We start from the raw sequence: 21652 nt of genomic DNA, 5'->3' as shown, positions 1-21652 counted from the left end.
TGCTCTGTGCCCCTGGGAGGCTGACCTCTATGAACTGTGCATCAATGGCTCCCTTGTTCCCTGCCTCTCTGTTGGGTTCAGCCAATGAGAGTCCCCAGCAGGAGGTACTGGAGGGAGGAGGAGAATGGGGTGTTTCTTTCCCTGCTCCCTTCCCATCAAGTCTCGGTGGTTGCCTACATCGCTCAGACAAAGGCCCCTGCTCCTGTCAGGATCCCTCTCCACACAGCTCACTCTCCAGGTCCCGAAGGCCTTGCCTCCCCCTCCCCTCTTTACGCCTTCAGGCCCAGGGGTTGTAAAGGCTTCTGTCTGTTGCTAGCCCCACAAATAATTGCAGTACCTTGTTAGTCTCTTAAGCCTAGCCCACAGCTTTGGAAATAGTCTCTTTAAAAAAAAATTCTATTTATTTGGCTGATCTGGGTCTTAGTCGCAGATCCCAGGACCTTCGATCTTCATTGCAGCAGGATCTTTAGTTGTGGCATGTGAACTCTCAGTTGCAGCATGTGGGATCTAGTTCCCCCACCAAGGATAGAACCTGGGTCCCTGGCATTCGGTGCTTGGAGTCTTAGCCACAGGACCACCAGGGAAGTTCCAGAAATAGTCACTTTTTAAATCTCTCCCGAGTTTGAGTGTGCCCTGTCTCCAATGGGACCCTGACTGTGGGGTCCATTCCCACGGTCCATGGGTCCATCCATTCACCAGCACAGTCACACGCAGTTCCCCACAGATCACCCTGCTGCCATGTCATCACACTCACATCCCTTTGTCCCATGCGGGCATCCCATCCCTGAGCTTCCTCATCACATCCTTCATTGAGGAAGACTTCCTGGAGAGGTTCAGCTGGGAGTCAAGTCAAGGGAGAAGTCAGTCTGCAAATATGTCAACAGGCCCAGACTGCCAAACGAAACTAAACAGAAGCTGCTCAAGGAACTGCCCACTTAAAGAGCCCTGACAGGCACGCAGAAAGGAAAGGTGGTGCGGGCACTCACAGAGTGAACCTCAAAACCACGCATGCTTGTCTCACATTCACTGAGGTTTATTCTTCCCGAATGTACACAACAGGGAACTGACTCCATATGCGATCATTTTGTGGAATTCTACAAGTTCTGGGTTAGGTGTGAGTCCATGTGGCCCCCTTCCGTCTACCATCAAGATATTTGAATCAAGTTAATTTGAATCAATTTAATCTTTCATTTAAAACTTATTATTTTTATGTGGTCAACCCCTCTTCCTGAGAAAGAGGTGTGTCCCCTGGGAGCCAGCAGCCCATTATCTTTCTGAGGGGCTGCAGGCAGGCACCCATACAGGGCAGGGATGGTGGGCGAGGGAAACTGAGGGATTGTTCAGAGCAATGTTTCCCCTCAAACAGCCCTCCTACCACTGTTCGACTGAGCAGCAACGGCATCTCAGCTGTGCTGAGACTTGTTTAAGAACAGTAACGATATCTTTAAAGAGAAATCCTTTTCTCGGTGGAAAGGTTTGCTGCTCTGTTAATCTGATTGCATCTCAAAGGACTTATAACATCCCCAGTTGTACCATGTAAGCCAGAGTCAAATGCGGGAATATAAATTCCTATTAGAGGCAACTTCCCCAGAACCCAGCCCCTTGCCACTGTCAAGTGAGGGGCTCCTTTGAGGTGAGGAGGGTGCTGCGGTTGTGCAGGGTCGATTAGAGAAGTCTTCCTGAAGGAGGTGCCCGGGCAAAGGAGCAGAATCCAGAAGTCAGATCCTGAGTTGAGGCTCTGAGTAGCTGGGAGGAGCTGGAAAGAATAATTTCAAGAGCTTTCATTACCTCTCTCTCACACACACAGCCACCCAGCCCCACCCAAACCCTTCAGCATCTACCTCCTTAAGAGAGGCCGTTGTGGAGAGAAGGCGCAAGGGCAATATTTTGGAAAAGGGCTCCACTGGCTCCCGCCCTGGAAGGGGTGGGGGCTCCTGGGGTGAGCTCCCTTGGGCCTCTGTCCTTGGCTGGGATCCCCACTGGTCTGAGCAGCTGGAATGGAATGTTCCTGGGATAAAACGCCTGCCCCTCCTCCACCTCTCCCCTTATGGAGTTCCTCGGGGAAGGCACTGGGGGGAGAAGGGGGACTGTTCTGGGATGCCTGATATGGCGATGCTCTGGAGAAGCAAAGGCCCACACTGCCTGGGGGCTCTGTCCTGGAAGCCTCTCCTAGGCCAGGTAGGTTGGCTCCGAGCATTTACAGACCTTCGCTGTGTGCTAGGCACTTAATGTCACCTCTCACTTAATACTTGGAAATTATTTCCTCCCTAACTCCCCATAAAACACATGCACACACATGCACACACACACACACACACACACACACATAAGAAACGGACTCAGAGAAGGGAAGTCATTTGCCCAAGTTCTCCCAGCTGAGAAGCTGAGCTCCAGGCCAGGACTAAATCCCAGGTCTTTCTTGTTCTAAGTAACAGGACACTTTCTGCCCCACCATGGAGCCAGTCACCCTCCTCCTCTACCATCCCAGGCTCTTCACTCTCCAATCATGCCAGCCCAGGTACACAGGGGAGGAGGAAGCCCTCCAAGGCAAACCCAGGCCCTAAGCATCCCTGACCTGCCCTTGCTGACTCAGCCTGACTCATACCCCCAGAGCACAGACAACCGAAGTAGGGAGCCAGCCTTTGGGGGGTGTGGCCAGACCTTGGAGGGGTGGCAAGTTGTGCCACCAATGTCTGATCACATCCCTCCCCAGAACCAAGGACTAGGGTTTCCTGTACCCAGACTTAAAGAGTGAGTGCTCAGAAACCCATGTGGAGCCCTCAATATCTTGATAAATGGAAAGCCACATAGCCTAATGTTGAAGGTGTCCCCGACTTAAGTGTTCTATGTCCTTGGGCCAGTCACTCACCCTCCCTGACCCTCAGTTTCGTCATCTGTGGAAATGGGAATAACTCCTACTTTGTTGGCAGAGTAGCTGGGAGGATTGAAACAGCTAATGCGTGTAAAGTGCTTAGCACAGTACCTGGCATAGATGTGGTGGTTAATATATTATTCCACAACCAAGGATTCCCTTCCCTTACCACTCGTAGCCAGGGTGCGGTCAAGATCTAATGCAGGAAGAAATAGGCTGGGGATGTCCCAGCTTTCCCAAATACCTCCTCCCACGCTGGATGTAAAGGAGGGGAGGAGATAAAGGTTCTCCTCTTTCAGCTCGGAGAAGACTGGGACCCCCTGGAGGGACCTGGCTGTCAGGATAAGGGAGCCTTCTAGAGACTACCCACTGCAGGCTTGGAGCACCTTAGCTGCGAATTGTCGCTTCAGCCTAATCTCTAGGAAGCCACCTTGGTCCCCAGGTGGCGGCGGCAGAGGAGTGTTCTGATCAATTATCAGTCTAACACATCTGGGAGGAGTACTCTGGGCTTTTACTCAGACGGTAACCGCCAACAGGTGCAACCTCTCTCTCCAAGAAAGTCTCTCCTGATGGACCTGCCCTCTGAGGTCAGAGGCCCGCCCTTTCTCTAAGTGACCGCCAGTACCCGCACGTTCTTGGCAGACCCTTAAAGCTCAACGCCTGAGATGCCCGGGCAATAGGAGTAGGGGCTGGCTGGGGGCGGGGATATGGACAGAGGGAACCTGCTCCAGGCCACGCCCCCACGCCCCAGGAAGCAGCCCACACTGCCCTCTGGTGGCGCCGCCCGGGGGGCGCCACACTTGCCCAGGGCCAGCCAAGAGAGCGAAAAGACTCATCCAGAAGAGGAGCAGGTTCCTCTAAATCCCTAAACTGGTCTTCCCGCCCCTCCCTTCGCTTTGCTGACATCCCAGCTTCCCTAGTGGCCATCAGCGTCCTCAGTGCACAGATCCCTCAGGATCACCTGTCCTCAGTCCAGTCCCCAGGGCTAGACGGCTGGGCCATCTAGAAAGTGTTTAGGAAGTCATGGGGGGTGGGGTGGGGCCTACAATATATAACCAGGGGCCAGAGTTAGTTGTGGGGCTTCCCTAGTGGCTCAGCTGGTAAAGAATCTGCCTGCAATGTGGGAAACCTGGGTTCTATCCCTGGGTTGGGAAGATCCCCTGGAGAAGGGAATGGCCATCCACTCCAGTATTCTGGCCTAGAGAATTCCATGGACTGTAGAGTCCACGGAATCACGAAGAGTCAGACACGACTGAGCGACTTTCACTCACTTCATAGTTGTGAAGGCCTGAAGACAGCCCTCCTCCAACAACACCAGGGCAGGCTGCCTAGAAGAGGGTTGGGAGACACAAGCCCTTGAAAGCAGAGACCCTCTGATTCAGTGCTGCTTCTTGAGCGCCTGGACTGAGCAGGGATCAATGTTTGTTAATTGAGGAGAAAATGGAACCTTCTAGAGGCATCCTGGGTGGGCCAAGCAAGGGTGGGAAGATGACTTGTATTTGTTGGCTGAGGGGTAGTAGGGCTGTGGCGCCCCCGAACAGAGCACTGAACCAAGAGCTGGGGTTTAAGTCACTGAGCACTGTGAGCCCTGGCTGAGGCCCTTAATGAGAAGCCTGAGACTTCTGGAAGTGGAGGGGGGGGGACAGAGCTGCCTGTGCGCCTGGGACCAATCTCCATCCCTACATATACCACTTTCTCCAGCAAGAGCCATCTCTAATTCCCTATCCACCCCACTCCCCTCTTACAAACCAGAGCAAAGCTGATTACCAATAAATCCCAGAGAAAGGCAAAATTGTGGTGACACAGAGCACTTTAAACCATTAGCTAAAAGCTTCTGGGGACCAAGAGTCCCTCCCATGCAAACAGACCTGGATGCAGCCCAGCACTGCAGCCTGAAGCTCCTCACCGTCACCTCCAGGGAGTCCTTGTCCTCTCTGGGCCTCTAGACCCAAAGTGACCCAAGTGGCTTTGGAAGGTCATTTCTCTCTGGGCAGACCAGAGGATGCCAGGGCCCCTCACTGCTCTCTCGGTCCCCAAGCTCTCAGTCTCTGAGACCTCCTCCTGGACTTCCCCTCCCCAGCTAAGAATGGGTTCAGGAAGGCCTGGCTGTGAGCTGAGAAACCAGGAAAAAGTTTGGTACCTGGGAAGAGGAAGAGCTAGCTAGAGAAGGGATAGGTGAGGGCCCTTGGGGCTCTGGCTTTCAGAGCAGTGTACCTGACCCCAAGGACTCTAGGATTAAACCAGAATCCCGTGACTCTTAACTGCCTCGTTCTACCCCCTTCTCCCCCAAAAGCTCTGACATGAGGAGGGACAGTTATGTTCAGAGAGGGACTGAGGAAACCAGCCCATATCAGGGATGGAGTTGTTCTAGGTCATGGGTCCCCAATCTCTGGGATCTAATGACTGATGATCTGCTGTGGAGCTGCCATAATTACAGTAGAAAGAAAGTGTACAATACATGTAATGCACTTAAATCATCCCCAAACCATCTCCCCCCACCCCCACCCAGCCCCAGTGGGTAGAAAAATTGTCTCCCCAGAAACTGATCCCTGGAACCAAAAAGGTTGGAGACCGTTGTTCTAGGTCACACGGCAGACAAGCTGACACCAGTTCTACCTAGCCCCTGCCCCTGGCCAGCAGAGAGATACACCAAGAAGGACACACACATGCCCGAGGACCTAGGTCTGTCCCTAGCTGGCAGGTGACCTTGCCACTCTGTAAAATAAGGACTTCAGATCAGCTCCCGGGCTCCGGCAGCAAAAGCAGTGCCTGTTTCTAGGTGTGACGTAAGAGAATAAGACATTCTTCCATGATTTATGGGAGAAGACAGACCTCTGCCCTGTGTTAACCTCCAGACAAACCTTCCAGGAGGTGAAGACACCCAGTTCACAGACCAACAAGTGAGACTGCAGTCAGCTCAGCTGGTGGGCAGCAAAGCAGCAGCCAGGCCATTCACAGCTGAGTGGAGCAGGGGAGCGGGGCCTGAAGGGCATGTCGAAGGGAAGTGCATCTCATTTCAGGTCTGGCCCTTTAAGGCCCCACTTTCTAGAATCTAGAAGCCGGTGACATACCTGCTCCCCTGGGGCCCCATTACAGGATGTACCTGGCTCCATCCCCAGCAGAGCCATCTTAGCGACAGGTTGGGAGCCCCTAGGAGAACCCGCAAACCTTCAGGCAGTCACCAAACAGCCCTGGTCGTCTGAGTCAGCTCTTACTGAATCTGCATAAGGGCCTGAGGAAAAACCTGTCCCCCAGAAGTGAAAGGGCCTAAGCATAGTATGATGGGAGCAAATCCTTCACCTCTCTGCGATTCCATCTCCCCAAATGGGAAATAGGGCCTTAGGAGACAACTCAAAGCGACATCGCTGTGCCAGCCGCCACCCCATCCTGGAGCCTCATTATTCTGCCTTGCGAGGGGCGCGCCAGAGAGTAGCGGCCTCAAGGGCAAGACTCTTCTTACAGCCCCAAGGGACCCAGGAAAGGCAACGCTGAGGAGGTGAGAGTGGGGTTGCTCCAACCGGTAAAAGTTTGCTGGCAAACCCTTCCTGGGATCTGAGCGGCCTCAACGTGTCCAACTCTATAATGGGGACTTAGTGCCACTACCTCATTCCCCAGGAGTTCTGGGAGAGGCGGCAACAGAAAGTGGACAGCTTTATTTAAGGACCCAGCGAACTCCAGAAGCTCTAGGGAAGGAAGGCTTCCCCGCCCCGCCCCTCGGATGCGCCAGCCGCTAAGACCACACCTCGGTTTCGCCTTCTTTACTGGGCCCCCGGCCCCCCGACTGTCTCTTCCTGTGGTCGGCCAATCTGTCCATCCGCGTCGGTGACGTCGTTCCACCCAGCCGGCGTCCTCCGTCCATCGGTCGGCACCCGGGCGGTGGTCTCTCGGGGTGGCCAGGGGTCCCGGCGCCGGAGGTCAGCGCTGGGGTGAGGCGGGGCCGCGGGGCGGGCTGCGGCGGAAGGGCGATTCCGGCTCCGGGCCGTGGCCCCGCCGCAGGCGCCCGGCGCCCCAGGGCACGCAGCTGCCCAGACCCAGCGCCGAGGCGAGCAGCGCGGGCGGGCGGGCGCGGCGGCCGCGGCGCGAGCCCTTCTTGAGGCGCGGCCCGTGCGCCGCCAGGTAGAGCTCGGCCTGCGCCACGCCGCCGCCCAGGCGGCCCAGGCTCTCGGCGCGGTGCGCCAGGCGCAGCTCGGCCGCCAGAAAGACGCGGTGCAGCTGCAGCACGCGGCTCTCCAGCTCCGACACCAGGCGCCGGCGGCCCTCCACCTCCAGCAGTCGCCGCCGCGCTTCGGCCAGCTCCAGCGCGCGGCCACCCGCCGCCGCCGCGGCGCCCTGGCCGCCGCCCGCGCCCCCTGCCGGCTCGGGGCCCCCAGCGCCCCCGCTAGCGCCCTGGCGCCAGCGCTGCAGCTCCAGCCCCTCAGCGGAGCCCGCCGACTCTTGGGCAGCTTCGGGCTGCGATGAGGCCTGAGCCCGGGTTGGGGTCAAGGTCGGACTTGGGGATGGGGGCTGAGGGCACGACAGGGGCTCCCGGGGCGGCGGCGGCAGCGGGGATCCTGGTTCCGCCGACCCTTCCTGGGCCCCCGGGCCGCAGGCGCTGATGCGGCAGCCCGGCATCCCCCGCCCCCCACCCCCGGCGGCCCTCAGCGGCAGGTCCGCGGGTCTGACCGGCTGTTCCCCCCACGCGGGGGAGGATGGACGCAGCAAACAAGGGTGAGATGCAGCCGCAGCCCCCACACTGGCCCTGAGCGAGCCGCGCGCGTGTCTTATAGAGCAGGGGGCGGAGCGAAGGGCAGCACAGCCAATCAGAGGCGTGCATGCCCTGAACCCGCTTCTCATGCCCCGCCCCGTCAGGACACTGCCCGAACCCTTCTGGTCCGCTGGTCCTTCGACCCACCGGATCCAGTGCCCATCCACCTCCTCCACCTTTGGGGTGAAAAAGGGGCCGCATCTTTCCCGGTCTGACCCCTGAATCATAAGCTTTGGTAGCTGGGGCTTAGGAATCACGGACCCCGGGCCCCACCTGCGGGAGGGTTTTGCCTGAAGCCACACTATATGACAGTTGAAAGCTTCAAATAGAACTCAGGAGGCTTGTTTCCTGGCACGTACCGAATGCTGTCGCTCGGCTGAATCGGCTCTACGTGGCCTCCCGGGCCGGAAACTTCACCAGGACACCCTTCAATCTCCCGGCGGCCATGGAGAGATTAACGCAGAGAGGCAACTGGCCCCTCCTGGTGGGGATCTGGCAGGACTGACTACTCACCAGGCAGGCCCTGAACTTGCAGAGCAAACCTCAGCACTTGCTGCTGAACTTGGCGCAGCTTTCGCAAACCTTAGTGCCCGCCCGTCCTCTTCCCCCCAGAGGAGCCCCACCCTTCAGTGGGCAAAATTCTTTTCAAACCCCTGCTCCTGTCTGCTCCTCCCGGTAGGTGTCCCCACACCTTTCATAGAGAGAAGGAAACAGGACCAGAAGTGTAGTGAAGTCTTGCCTGTGGTCCATGGTTCATTCTGGACCACCGAATGGGACCAGCTCAGCCACTCATGCCCTTGGGAAGCTCAGATAACCTGGGCTCACTGTCACTGACGGAACTTTGCTTCACTGGGACTTTAGTCATACTGGCAAAATGATAGAACTGAGCTCTAGTTATTTTTTCCACAGCCGCAGTGGATCCTGCCATACCCGCTCCAAGCATTGACCAGACACCATGGCACTGCCATCCACTGGAAAGTGCCCTCAGAAATGAAAAGGCTCTGTGTTAAGTGATGGCAGGGGCTGGAGGGCCGGAAACTAGCTGAGACCGATGGAGAAGAACTGCAGCAGACACTGAGCTCACAGGAGGGGTCGGGCGGGGGCTGGGGGCGTGGGGGGTGGGGGTGGGGGGCGGGGGGATCTTGCCAAAAGTGTGGCCAGTGTGACTACCGCCTCAGACTGAAGAGGAGGCTGAAGGGGACGCTGCGCTGGCTTGATGTGGAGAGGGAAGAGGAGGTTGGGGGCACACCCCCTCCACACACAGCACCCCGCCCCACCCCCGCACCGTCTTGTTCTCTAAGTGCATTTAAGTGCCTTTGACTGAGTGATGGGAACTCGTGGGCGTGGGCGAGACAGCTTGGCTCCCAAGAAGCAGCTCCGCAGGGGCTGGGAGAGGAAGGAGAGGTCCATGAGGGGGCTGTCAAGCTCAGTGAACGGGAAGGGAGGAAGACTCAGAAGCAGGGCATGAGGAGAAGGGTGTTCAGTGACCAGGAGTGGTGGAGGCTTGGAGAAGGGGACTCAGTGAATGTGATGGACTCAGTGAGGGGAGAGGGGTTTAGGGGGTGCATTGGTGCTAGAGGCTCACAGAGGAAGAAGGAGAAGGGAAGTTCAGTGGAGAGGATGGGGCTTGGGGAGTCAGAGGAGCTCAATGGGATGACAGAGTGCCCTGCTGCTGGTGTCATCCCTTTGAATGGTCTCCTTTGTGTCATCAAACCTGTGTCCTTCTCTGTGCAGAAGACCCCTCCCCCATCACTGTGGGGAGATCTACAGGTGATCATCAAGCAGATCACTGCTCCCCACTTCTGGGGGATGAATCAAGGGGGGAAAGATTAGGACTTAACCTCCACCTTCCACCATCAGCCAGATCCAGAGAATCAGTCAGATCTGAGTTCGAATTCCACACATGCTGCCCATCTGGGTGACTTTGGGCAAGTTGTTTCTCTGAATTCAGCCTACATTTACCGAATAGATGAACATTCTCATCTTTCCACAGCATCCCTAAGGGAGGGGCATCAGCAGCCTTTGTTCTTGATGGGAAACTGAAGCCCAGAGAAGTAAAGATAATTGCTCGAGGTCACACCACAGATCAGTGACCAGACAAAGATTCAAACACAGATCTGACCCACCCCAAAGGCATAGCTCAGCTCCCTGCTGTTCTCTGATATGTCCCCTGTTCCTACCCTCTATGGCATTTCCCACTAGTCATATATATATATATATATATATATATATATATATTTGTTTATTGTTTAGTTACTTAATAGTCTTTTCCCAGACTGGTTTTGCTTTTCATTAGATTCCTTGAAGTGAGGTAGAGTGCCTGTCTCCATAAGGTCACTCACATAGTGTTCGTTTGAATTGAAAAATAATACAAGGGTATTCAGAGCTAGTCAGGAATAGAGAGGTCCTCTTCTTCATTCATTTGCCCATGCACCCTTTATTTCACTCACTTGACAAATTTGATCATTACCTGCTCTGTTGAGCTGGCTGCTGGCGGTAAAGCAGTGATCAGATGGGGCCCTGCCCTCAGAGAGCACACAGTCCAGGGAGGACACAGGTGACTGCAGTTCAGTGAGGTATCTCCTGGGATAGGAGAAACACAGAGGCAGTGGGAGCACAGAGCCAACACTGAGGCCAGCTAGGTGGAGAGGGGATCAGGGAGAGTTCCCCATAGAAGATGATATTTAAACAGAGATCTGAAGGATGAATCAAAGTGCAAGATGCACAGCTGGGGAGCGGGGACAAGAAGGGAGAAGGATTCAGGATGGGGACACCCCGTGTATAGGACCAGAGGTGAGAGACCTTTGACATCTGCCAGCTTCCTTAACTGCCCTGAGCTCCATGCTCCCAGGAGTGGGCAAGGGCCACAGCCAACCATCTCTTAGGGCACAGCCAGCCCAGCTAACACAACATTTGGAATTAGAAAATAAATTTTTAAAACTATAATGATTATTCCTTTTTTTTCTTTGATCTTATCAAAGTTATACATTCTCATTGCAGGAAATAGAGAAAATACTAAAATATATTTTTAAAAAGGAATAGAGAAAAAAAGGCATCTGGAATTGGAGAGATCTGAATTTGAATTGAAGCTTAGTTCTTTCCAAGCTGCATAACCCTGACAGAGGTGCTTTCTCTGTGAACTTCAGGGTCTGAGGAATGGAACCGTTAATACCTATGGCACAAAGACATGCAAAGATCAAGGATTCCTCCAAGGTTTCACAGCTAGTCATGTCTGTCTGTGGTCTGAGTCAGAGACCTTGAAAGAGAAGAGGCAGCCCTGCGGCGGAGGGCGGAGGGCGGTGGCGGAGGGGGGTGGGGGACCTGGTTTCAGAGTCTTATCCATTATATACACACCCCTTTCAGGACAACAGCCGCAGACACAGAACCTTCCAGAGGGAATGGTGAGTGCAGATGTGGCTCAAAGCAGGATTCCCTCTGTCAGCTGAGAGGGCGGTGGGGTAGGAAGTCAAGGCTTGAAAAGTCGACTTCCATCCCAGCTAAAAGATTCAAGCCCTCGGCTAAGAGATCCAACACCTCCATTTCAGTCTCTTGCTGGCAACCTGGCCTGGCACCCTCTAGGATGTGATATCAGTTTAATAATTTAGCAGATGCAGATAAAGATAGCAGCTCTGAAAATAACCCAGCTAGGCCTCAGCCTCCATCTCCTCTTTCCTCAACAGACTCCCCTGCCCTCCCCGCAAGGTCTCTGGTCTCCCTGCACCCCTGTCAGTGTTCCTGTCCGCCAGTGGGCACCTCATTCAACAATCCCTTCCTTTTTTCTAATTTCCTCCTCCCTCTCACCTCATAGTAAGAGCTTTTGTATTAATTAGGGCTTAAAGGAATCTTGTGCTAGAAGTCAGAAGATTTGGGTATAATTCATTATGTGGACCTGTGGTGAGCAAGTCCCTTCTCCTCACTAAGCCTCTGTTCCCACATTTGTTAAATGAGACCCCTGGATTCGTAAAGGAAATCAGTCCTGAATATTCATTGGAAGGACTGATGCTGAAGCTGAAACTCCAATACTTTAGCCACCTGATGCGAAGAGCTGATTCATTTGAAAAGACCCTGATGCTGGGAAAGATTGAGAGCAGGAGAAGGGGACGTCAGAGGATGAGGTGGTCATGGACATGGGTTTGGGTGTACTCTGGGAGTTGGTGATGGACAGGGAGGCCTGGCATGCTGCGGTTCCTGGGGTCGCAATGAGTTGGACACGACTGAGCGAATGAACTGAACTGAACTGGATTCTTAAAGGTGGCATGAACAACATGTTTGGGTAGAGGGAGGGCAGTAATTTGGATGGGGACTAGATAATTTCCCCAGGAAGGCACAGCTGCAGTGTCAGCCATCTCAGTCATGCTGCATCCAGAGACCTCACAGGTTTTCTTTCTTTCTTTCTTTTTTTTTCTCTCTCTCTCTCTCGTGATGAAAATTTTGCCCTGGATCTTATTCCTAGAATAAACAACTGTGACTTGCATTCACAATGGATGTAGCAGGTTCCATGTGCTTTTAGGGCTCCATCACGTTTCTGACAAGTAGAAATTTCACTTCCCTGTGGGATGTTAGAAACAGCAATGCCCCTCCCCCTTGAAGCTTTGCTCAAATCACCCCACCTTTATGGGTCTCCATTTTCACAGCTCTAACATGGCCAGGTGGGACTTCCCTAGAGGTCCAGTGGTTAAGACTTCACCTTTCAGTGCAGGGTGTGGCTTCAATCCCTCTTAGGGGAGCTAAGATTCCACATGCCTGGCAGCCAAAAACCCACAACATAAAACAGAAGCAATATTGTAGCAAATTCAGTAAAGACTTTAAAAATGGTCCACATCAAAAAATCTTTAAAAAAAAAAAAAAAGATGGCAAAGTGTTGCAGTGAATAAGAAAAGCACACACACACACAAAAAAAGAAAAGCACAATTCCTGTTCCCACAAAAGCTTACATTTCAGAAACCAAAATAATTGAATCCCAATAAATGTGCCATGAAGGAACAATAAAATACCTGTCAATATTTATCTAGTGCTTACTCTGTGCATGGCACAGAGTGCTTATCTTTTGAGGTACTATTATTAACATACTCCCATTTTACAGATAAAGAATGTGAAGGACAGATTGGTTAAGTAAATGTGGTCAAGGTCACATGGTACAAGAGTGGCAAAGCTAGGATTCAACACCCAGGCAATCTGCCTCCAGAGCCTGTTTTCAACCATGAGGTCATAGTGCTTCCCTAGAAATCATGAACAAGGACTAATCTGGTGACATGATAGAAAGGAGAGTCAGGGAGGGCTTCTGTTTTGAGGTGACATTTAAGCTGAGACCTGAAAGAGGATCAGGAGTAAGTTATGTGGAATTGGGGAGAGAGATTTCCCAGTAGAAAAAATAGTATGTGCAAAGGTCCTGAGACAGAAAGATCAGTGTGTTGGGCTTCTCTTTTAAGAGGTGACATTTAAGCTGAGACCTGAAAGAGGATCAGGAGTAAGTTATGTGGAATTGGGGAGAGAGATTTCCCAGTAGAAAAAAATAGTATGTGCAAAGGTCCTGAGACAGAAAGATCAGTGTGTTCAATGCCTACTAAGCCAGCAGGAAAATGGGGAGAACTAAGGTCAGAGGAGCTGGGTCTGGGAGCCAGGGTGAGGATTTGGGGCTTTACCTTAAGTGCAGGGGATGCTTTTGAAAGGTTTAAGTGGGGATCAACATGATCTGATTTTTTTTAAAGATTGTGCTGTTAGCTGTGTAGGGAATGAACTGAAAGGCAGCAAGAGGAGGATGGGAGAGACAGTTAGGAGATTACTGCAGTAATCCAGCTGAGAGAGAATGGACGCCAGGCCCCTAGTAATGGCAAGAGGTGGGAGGAGGGACGGATTTGGATTTTATTTGGAGATGAACTGAGAGGACTTGTGGATGGATTAGTGTGAGGTTGAGGGAATGCTCTCTGGTTTGGGGGATTGAGCTGCAGAATGAATTGCAGTGCCCTTGACTGAGATGGGAAAAACCAGGGGAGGAACAGGTTTAATAAATCAAGGTTAAAAGGTTTTTTTGTTATTTTGATTTTTTTACCCCCTACATGATAATTGCTTCACTACAAAAATAAGGGTTGAGATGTCGTTACTATAGTAATGGTTCATGGCTTCCCTTTTTTTTTTTAGTCTAACTAAGGTTTCCCAGGGGGGCTCAGTGGTAAAGAATCCCCCTGCCAATGCAGGAAACACGGAGACACAGGTTCGATCCCTGGGTCGGGAAGATCCTCTAGAGAAGAAAATGGCAACCCACTCCAGTATTCTTGCCTGGAAAATTCCATGGACAGAGGAGCCCAATAGGCTAGAGTCCATAGAGTCAGCCAGGACTGAGTGACTGGGCATGCATGCACAAGAAACAGTATACCTTGCAAGGAGTGTACATTCAGTTCAAAGGTGAAACAATTTTTTAAAATAACTGACATTAGCACAGCAGCATTCAGATGTTATGGTTTAAGTTACTGTGTGCTGGAAAATGAAAGTCTAACTTGAAAAGCATGCTCTCTGCATCCATCTAACATAGAAAGGCAAAACTCAGTTTAAAAAAAAGTAACACAGAATGGAAAAAGCATATTTTACTAGCTAGTAAAGGTCTACACATATAAGGAATAAGTAAACCTTTGGAAACAATCTTGCTGTGGACACCTATTTTGGAAACTGTCTTCTGTTTTTCTTCTTTCCTCTCAATATTCACAGAATACTTGTGACAATTCTGGTCACCAAATGTGTGCGTGCGTTTTCCCATGCCAACCAATTCTTCCACGCTAGCTGGGTGTCCTGTGATTCATTGTAATTTGATTCTGATACTAACGCAGACCCCACAGGTAAAGGGCCTATTCCCACAAGACTGCCCTTCACTTCAGACACCAGTCACAAGTAGTAGATCCCCAAGTTACCACAACTTTGTCTGTCTAACTCACCTACAGATCAGAGGTTCCCACAATCCCCACTAGGATTAAATAATTTGCTAACAGCTAGAAAACTCAGGGCAACACACTTACCAGTTTATTATATAATAAATGATACAGTTAAACAACCACCTGAAAAGATGCAAGGAGTGTGATCTGGGCAGGTCCTGAGCACAGGAGTTTCTGTCCCTCTGAGTTGGGGTGCACCACACTGCCAGCATTGGGTATGTTCACCAACCTAGAGGCTCTCCAAACTCTGCACTTTGGGGAATTTTTATGGAGTCGTCATCACTTGAACATGATCAACTCAATAATCAACTCAATCTCCAACCCTTCTCACCTTCCCCGAGGATGGGGTAGGGGCGGGGGCTGAAAGTTCCAAACTTCTAATCATGGCTTGGTCTTTCTGGTGACCATCTCTCATTCTGAAGCTATTCAAGTGCCCACCAAGAGTTACCTCATTGGAACAAAAGATGCTCCTATGACCCAGAAATTTCCAAGGGTTTTAGGAACTCTGTGTCAGGAACTGGGGGCATCTATATACCCCATTATTTCACAACACCCATGTTGGATATCCATGATAAGTAGGCAAGTGTACAGAGGCTTCTGGAAGTCAGTACTGGAGAGTCACAGCTGGAGACTTAAATCTGGGGAGTCATCCATAGATGGTACTTAAAGCCAGGGGGCAGGATGAATGGCCTTGGGAGAAGGTGTTGATGGAGAAGTGGACATAAGTCAGAGACACCATGTTTAGAAGTGGTGATGACGGAGAGGGACCAGCCAAGGAGCCTGAGCAGGGATGGTTGTCAGTAAAGGAGGGAAATAGAAAAGTGAGCTGAACAGTAAGTTGAAATTAAGGAAGCAATTATGGCAAATGCAGACTATTCTTCTGCGTAAGCTTTGTTTTGAAAAGCAGAGAAATAGGGAGTGGTGGCTGGCAAGAAAGTGGGGTCGAATGTGTGTAGTTGCTAAGTCACGTCTGACTCTGGACTGCAGCCTGCCAAGCTCCCCTGTCCATGGGATTCTCCAGGCAAGAATACTGAAGTGGGTTGCCATTTCCTCCTCCAGGTGGGGTGGAGTAGGGATTCTGTAAGATGGGAGCTGCTAGGAGCACCTTTGTATCTTGATGGGGTTGATCGAGTAGAAGGGAAAATAAGGCTGCCTGGCATTATCAACTTCATGTGGGAGATTCTTTTTTTTTTTTTTTTTGGCCACCCTGTGCAGCTTGTGGAATTTTTGTTCCCCGACCAGGATCGAACCCAAGTCCTCTGCAGTGAAAGTGTGGGGTCCTAACCACTGCACCACCAGGGAGGTTCCCATGTAGGAATTCTTTTTTTTTTTTGTAGGAGATTCTTGAAACAGCAAGAGAAGATGAGCTCTCCAGCAAGTTCATTCCTACCACAAGCCTTAATTAAGTACTTACTGTGTAGCAGACACTTCCAAGTGCTAGAAATATAGCAGTGATCAAGACAAGCAAGATCCCTGCCCTCTGAGCACTTTCAATCCAAAGGAAGAGAGGAAGGCCATAAAGAATCAAAACAATTAAGATCATTTCAGATTGTGTTACATGTATGTTTTGAAGAAAGAAAACAGGGTGAAAAAAAAAGAAAAGAAAACAGGGTGATGTGATAGGGAGTAACCCGGCCCTGTACCTTAGATTGGAGAAGAAAACAGCAACCCACTCCAATATTCTTGCCTAGAGAATCCTGTGGACAGTGGAGCCTGGTAGGCTGCTGTCCGTAGGGTCACACAGAGTCGGATATGATGAAGCGACTTAGCATGCATGCATGCATTGGAGAAGGAAATAGTAACCCACTCCAGTATTCTTGCCTGGAGAATCCCAGGGACAGAGGAGCCTGGTGGGCTGCCATCCAAGGGGTCACACAGAGTCAGACACAACTGAAGCGACTTAGCAGCAGCAGCAGTACCTTAGATAGAGGAGTCTAGGCTGATGGAGTGGGTAGCTGTGGGTTTTGCCTTCCCACCATTCATTTGTGCTACTTTTAATCACAATGCCTTTATATTTCGGGGGAAACCACTGCTGTAACAAGCTCAATGCATGTTTCTTGTGGGGCTGAGCCCAGCCCATCTCCAGGAATGGGCTTATGATCCTGGGCTGGCCAAGGAAACTCAACACTAGGAAATTTCCCGGAACTACTGAGAAAGAGAAACTTTTTTGCCCAGGAATTGTTGACTAAACAGATTATAGACCTGGAGCTGCAGACAGTCATCTTGCCACTACAAAGGAAGTGCGTGTCTACTGCCTGGCAGGAGAGCCCAGAAACAGGGACCTAGTGAATGTGGAAGTTACTTGAATCACCTGATTCAGTTGCACCTAAGGTTACCCTTGGACTTTTCTGTTAAGTGAGCCAACAATTCTCCTGTGTTTCTTAAGCTATTCTGGGCTATTTTGAACTTACAATTGAACAAATCCTGATTGCTGAAGAAAGCCAAGGAGCCAGGCTTAGAGGTGCGGTGCTGTGCTTAGTCGCTCAGTCATGTCTGACTCTTTGAGGCACCATGGACTGTAGCCCGCCAGGTTCCTCTGTTCACGGGGATTCTCCAGGCAAGAATGCTGGAGTGCGTTGCCAGTTCCTTCTCCAAGGGGTCTTCCAGACCCAGGGACTGAACCCAGGTCTCCCACATTGCAGGCAGATTCTTCACCTTCTGAGCCACTGGAGCACCATTAACCTGATAAAGTGCCCCCTCCTGGAGAAGAGAGTATCTACATATATTTGAAATTTTGTAAGGAAAATGTCTGCTCTCCTTATTTATTCAGTCATCTCTGATTTTTTTTTTTTTTTTGCTTCATTGACATATAACTAACATACATGTGTAAGTTTAAAGAGTACAGGGTAAATCAACTCTCTGTATAAAATAAATTAAAACATTTTTTGTGGACCCTTAAAAGTATTGAGACCCCTAGGTACTATGCTTCTTGTGCCCAGTGGATAAATCAGCCCAAATGATTAACACCATTAAAGGAATGACTGTGGAAAATTCTTCAAGAGATGGGAATACCAGACCACCTGACCTGCCTCCTGAGAAATCTGTATGCAGGTCAAGAAGCAACAGTTAGAAGCAGACATGGAACAATAGACTGGTTCCAAATTGGCAAAGGAGTACATCAAGGCTGTATATTGTCACCTGCCTATTTAACTTATATGCAGAGTACATCATGCAATGTGCCAGGCATGATGAAGCACAAGCTGGAATCAAGACTGCCGGGAGAAATATCAATAACCTCAGATATGCAAATGATATCAACCTTATGGCAGAAAGTGAAGAGGAACTGAAGAGTCTCTTGATGAAAGTGAAAGAGGAGTGTGAAAAAGCTGGCTTAAAATTCAACATTCATAATACTAAAATCATGGCATCTGGTCCCATCACTTCGTGGCAAATAGATGGGGAAACAAAATGGAAACAGTGAGAGACTTTATTTTCTTGGGCTCCAAAATAACTGCAGATGGTGACAGCAGCCATGAAATTAAAAGACGCTTACTCCTTGGAAAAAAGCTATGACCAACCTAGACAGCATATTAAAAAACAGAGACATTACTTTGTCGACTAGTCAAAACTATGGCTTTTCCAATAGTCATGTATGCATGTGAGAATTGGACTATAAAGAAAGCTGAGCACCGAAGAATTGATGCTTTTGAACTGTGGTGTTGGAGAAGACTCTTGAGAGTCCCTTGCACTGCAAGGAGAGCAAACCAGTCCATCCTAAAGGAGATCAGTCCTGAATATTCATTGGAAGGACTGATGCTGAAGCTGAAACTCCAATACTTTGGCCACCTGATGCGAAGAACTGACTCACTGGAAAAGACTGATGCTGGGCAAGGTTGAAGGCAGGAGGAGAAGGGGACAACAGAGGATGAGATAGTTGGATGGCATCACCGACTCGATGGACATGAGTTTGAGCAAGCTCCAGGAGACAGTGAAGGACAGGGAAGCCTGGCATGCTACAGTCCATGGGGTCGCAAAGAGTCAGACACAACTGAACGACTGAACTGAAAGGAACGATTAACACTATTTTTAGAATATTTTTCTCTGGAAGAATGAGGAAAAGGGAGGCCACGGAGGAGGATCATACAGAGGGATACAGAGGGCCTCAAAAGTACTAAAATGTCCCATTAAACTAGTAGTGAGTATCTTCATTTTTACTCTGTAAACAATATATATATTTTTATATGTATGTATATGTACATGGATATACACAATATATTCTTCTATATGTATAAGATATTTCACAGTAAAAATTTTACAACAAAAAATGTAAGGACAAGGACTTCCCTGGTGGTCCAGTGGCTAAGACTCCATGTTCCCAATACAGGGGGCTGGGTTCAATCCTTGGTCAGTGAACTAGATCCCACATGTCACAACTAAAGATCCCAAGTGTCACAACTAAGACCCAGCACACCCAAATAAATAAATAAATAATTTTAAAACAATGTAAGTAAGGACCAGGTCATGCGGGGAGGGAGGAGGAGTCGGTCTTAAAGATCAGGGTAGGACCTGGCCCACCACAGCACACAGAAATTTGCTCTGAATCATTTAATGACCATCTGGTTCTGGATCAGGTCCCTCCTGCTCACTCACACTGAAGCTCCAGCTCTGCCTGCCTGCCTGCCACTGCCCCCCACCATCACAGGCATGGCTGGTGGAGGTTCTGGGGATCCTCCTCCAGGCTCCAAAAGGATGCAGGGTTGGCCCCAGCTGCTCAGCTGTAGGATGCTAAGGAACAAGGACACTGCTAAGGGATGGATTCCCAGATCCAGAGAGATACAAGGGTCTGGCTCTGGGACAGAAAACCAGCCAGATCTTCTAGGGACTACAGTGGGAGGCTCTTTTCCAAACTCTTAGATAAGGGGTGAGGGTGTCAGTTCAGGCTTCCTGATCCCAGGGAATGGATGGATCTAGGCCCTGGGTTCAAGGGGACAAGTGGCATTCAGAAGACTGGACCTCACACTGAATGTGCCCTAGAGGACCAAAGATTCTATGTGCCCAGCATGGCTGGCACTGAATGGCACAGTCCCTGACCTGATAGGGTCACGCTGGGCAGGTGACCAGGGAGGCCGGTGACCAGACTGAAGGACCTTGTTCACGTCTGGTTCTGTAATACCCCTGGGCCTTGGCCCAACCCTAAGTGCTGCTCTGGGTTGAGAGAGTCCAGCAATAATGGAAACTGGATTTCCCACCAGCGAGATGGCAGGAGAGCTCTGAGTGGGTTTTTAAAAAAAGAGCCTATATCTTCCCTACCTGTCTGTGTGCACCCATGTTCATACCCACAACACCTGCTTCTGCCTTTTTTTCTCACTTCTGTCTCTTTCTGACTCTCCCTGGGCCTATCCCTATCTCCCTTTCCAGGCCTTTCTCTGATTCTGCCTTCCCCTTCCCCAGCCTCCCACCTACTACAGAGCGCTCTGGTTCCAAGAAAAGAAGCTATTGCTGTGAGTGCATCAGATGCCAGGACCTCCCCTTCCCACTCCCTCCATCTCTTCCATGCCCCCTTCCTCCTCTATCTGAGACCTGGACTCAGCAGCCACCACCCGCCCCCCCCCCAACCACCACCACCACCCCCAGACAAGCCAGGCGGGAGGAAGAACAGGGCTCTGGCTGGACTGGATCAGCTTGGATGTGGGGCTGCCTTTCCCTTTGGAGGGGAGGCCAGAGCTCAGATGGCTCATGAATTATTGAGCTCCTGTGCTGGCGGCTCCACTTGGCAGAGCGCTGGGACTCTCGCCACCAGTCTGGAAGAGTGGGACAAACTCAAGGTCATTCAGGCTGAGCTGGGTGAGGCTCTAAGCTCCCAGCCTCCTTCCTATCTCCTCACCTGAGCCCCCAGGGCTAAGCCTGTGGGTGCGGTCTGTCTTCCTCAAACACTTTGGGTTCCCCAAGGTCACAGACCAAGTCTTATTCCTCTCTGTGTTCTGCAGCTGTCAGACCGGGACCAGGCCCAGGGGAGGGGCTCAGTGATGCTACCAAATGAGGGAAGGGCCTGGAGACTTTCCAGGCCCTCTGCCTTAATTACTGCCTCCCACCCTCCCTCACCACACTTGCCAGGGACTTTGAGTTCTCCCAAGCCCACCATCCTCCTCAGTGGCTCACTTGGAAAGTCCGGGGGCAGGACACTGTACCACCACCCCACCACTTCCGGCAAACCCTGCTCTCTGCTTTCTACCCTTGAATTTCACCCATATCCTTAGACCACAGACCCAGAGGTTTGTGCTAAGCTGTTACACTGGCAGCCTCCAATGAAGCAGGCCTCCAGATATCCATGCCCTTTTGCGTCCTCTTCCATGCTGACTCTGGCCTTGGCTATACGACCTGCTCTCTCCAATGGGATGTCAAGAAGCGTGAAGCAAGCAGGATTCAATAAGCACTTGCACAATGGGCCCTGTCCTCTTGGAAGTCCACTACTTCTCTGTGAAGGTCAGCTAGACTTCTTTTTTTTAGTTGTTCTTTTTTTCTAATTTTATGACAAATTTTATTCCAAAGTGGCTCTAGTAGTACCAGAGACATTGATGTAGAGTTTGAATATTGTTTCAGGTAAAGTGAAAATGGATAAAAGTAATATTTCCAGTTAATATATTTTTAGATGATAGGATTTTAAATGTGTCAGTTATAATAAACATTAATGAATTTATTTACAAAACAGAAACAGACTCATGGGCATAAAAAACAAACCCATGATTACCAGAGGGGAAAAATTTAGATAAACAAGGTCCTACCATATATATAGCACAGGGTACTATATTCAATATTTTGGAATAAATTATAATGGAAAAGAAAAAATGCAATGAATATTAAGAATAGATGTTTTACTATTTTATGTATTTTGAAAGGTTTATATATTCAGAATTAAGGGGAGATTTTTTTTTTCCTTAAGGAGAACCACTTTATATTGAGTAGTAAACAAAACTCCATTTATGACATAGTAAATAAAATTTCCATCAACTTCTTCAATTAGTCCAAAGAACAAAACCTCTGACTTAACTAGAATTTATATTCAACCTTAAATATTCTAAAATCCATCCATGTCAACTTTGTAATTTTAATCTTGCCTAATACTATGAAATAGGGCAAACCTTAATCAATAGTCAAATTCCTAATTTCCTCTGT

The 21652-nt window shown here is 50.3% G+C and overlaps 1 protein-coding gene across 1 annotated transcript; it reads right to left on the bottom strand.

The window, feature by feature from the left end:
- Positions 1-949: 949 nt before the first annotated feature.
- On the bottom strand, positions 950-7483 carry TRNP1 (TMF1 regulated nuclear protein 1). The gene is made up of 2 exons (XM_061147851.1): positions 6615-7483; positions 950-1756 (listed from the first exon to the last, which is right to left on the bottom strand). The coding sequence occupies exon 1, from the start codon at positions 7481-7483 to the stop codon at positions 6788-6790; it is 696 nt and encodes a 231-aa protein (XP_061003834.1). The 3' UTR covers positions 950-1756; positions 6615-6787.
- Positions 7484-21652: the final 14169 nt, after the last annotated feature.

The sequence above is a fragment of the Dama dama genome, chromosome 8 (genome assembly GCF_033118175.1).
Source record: "Dama dama isolate Ldn47 chromosome 8, ASM3311817v1, whole genome shotgun sequence".
NCBI lineage: Eukaryota > Metazoa > Chordata > Mammalia > Artiodactyla > Cervidae > Dama > Dama dama.
Note: the sequence above shows the minus strand (reverse complement) of the source record. Positions and strands in the feature narration are given on the sequence as shown.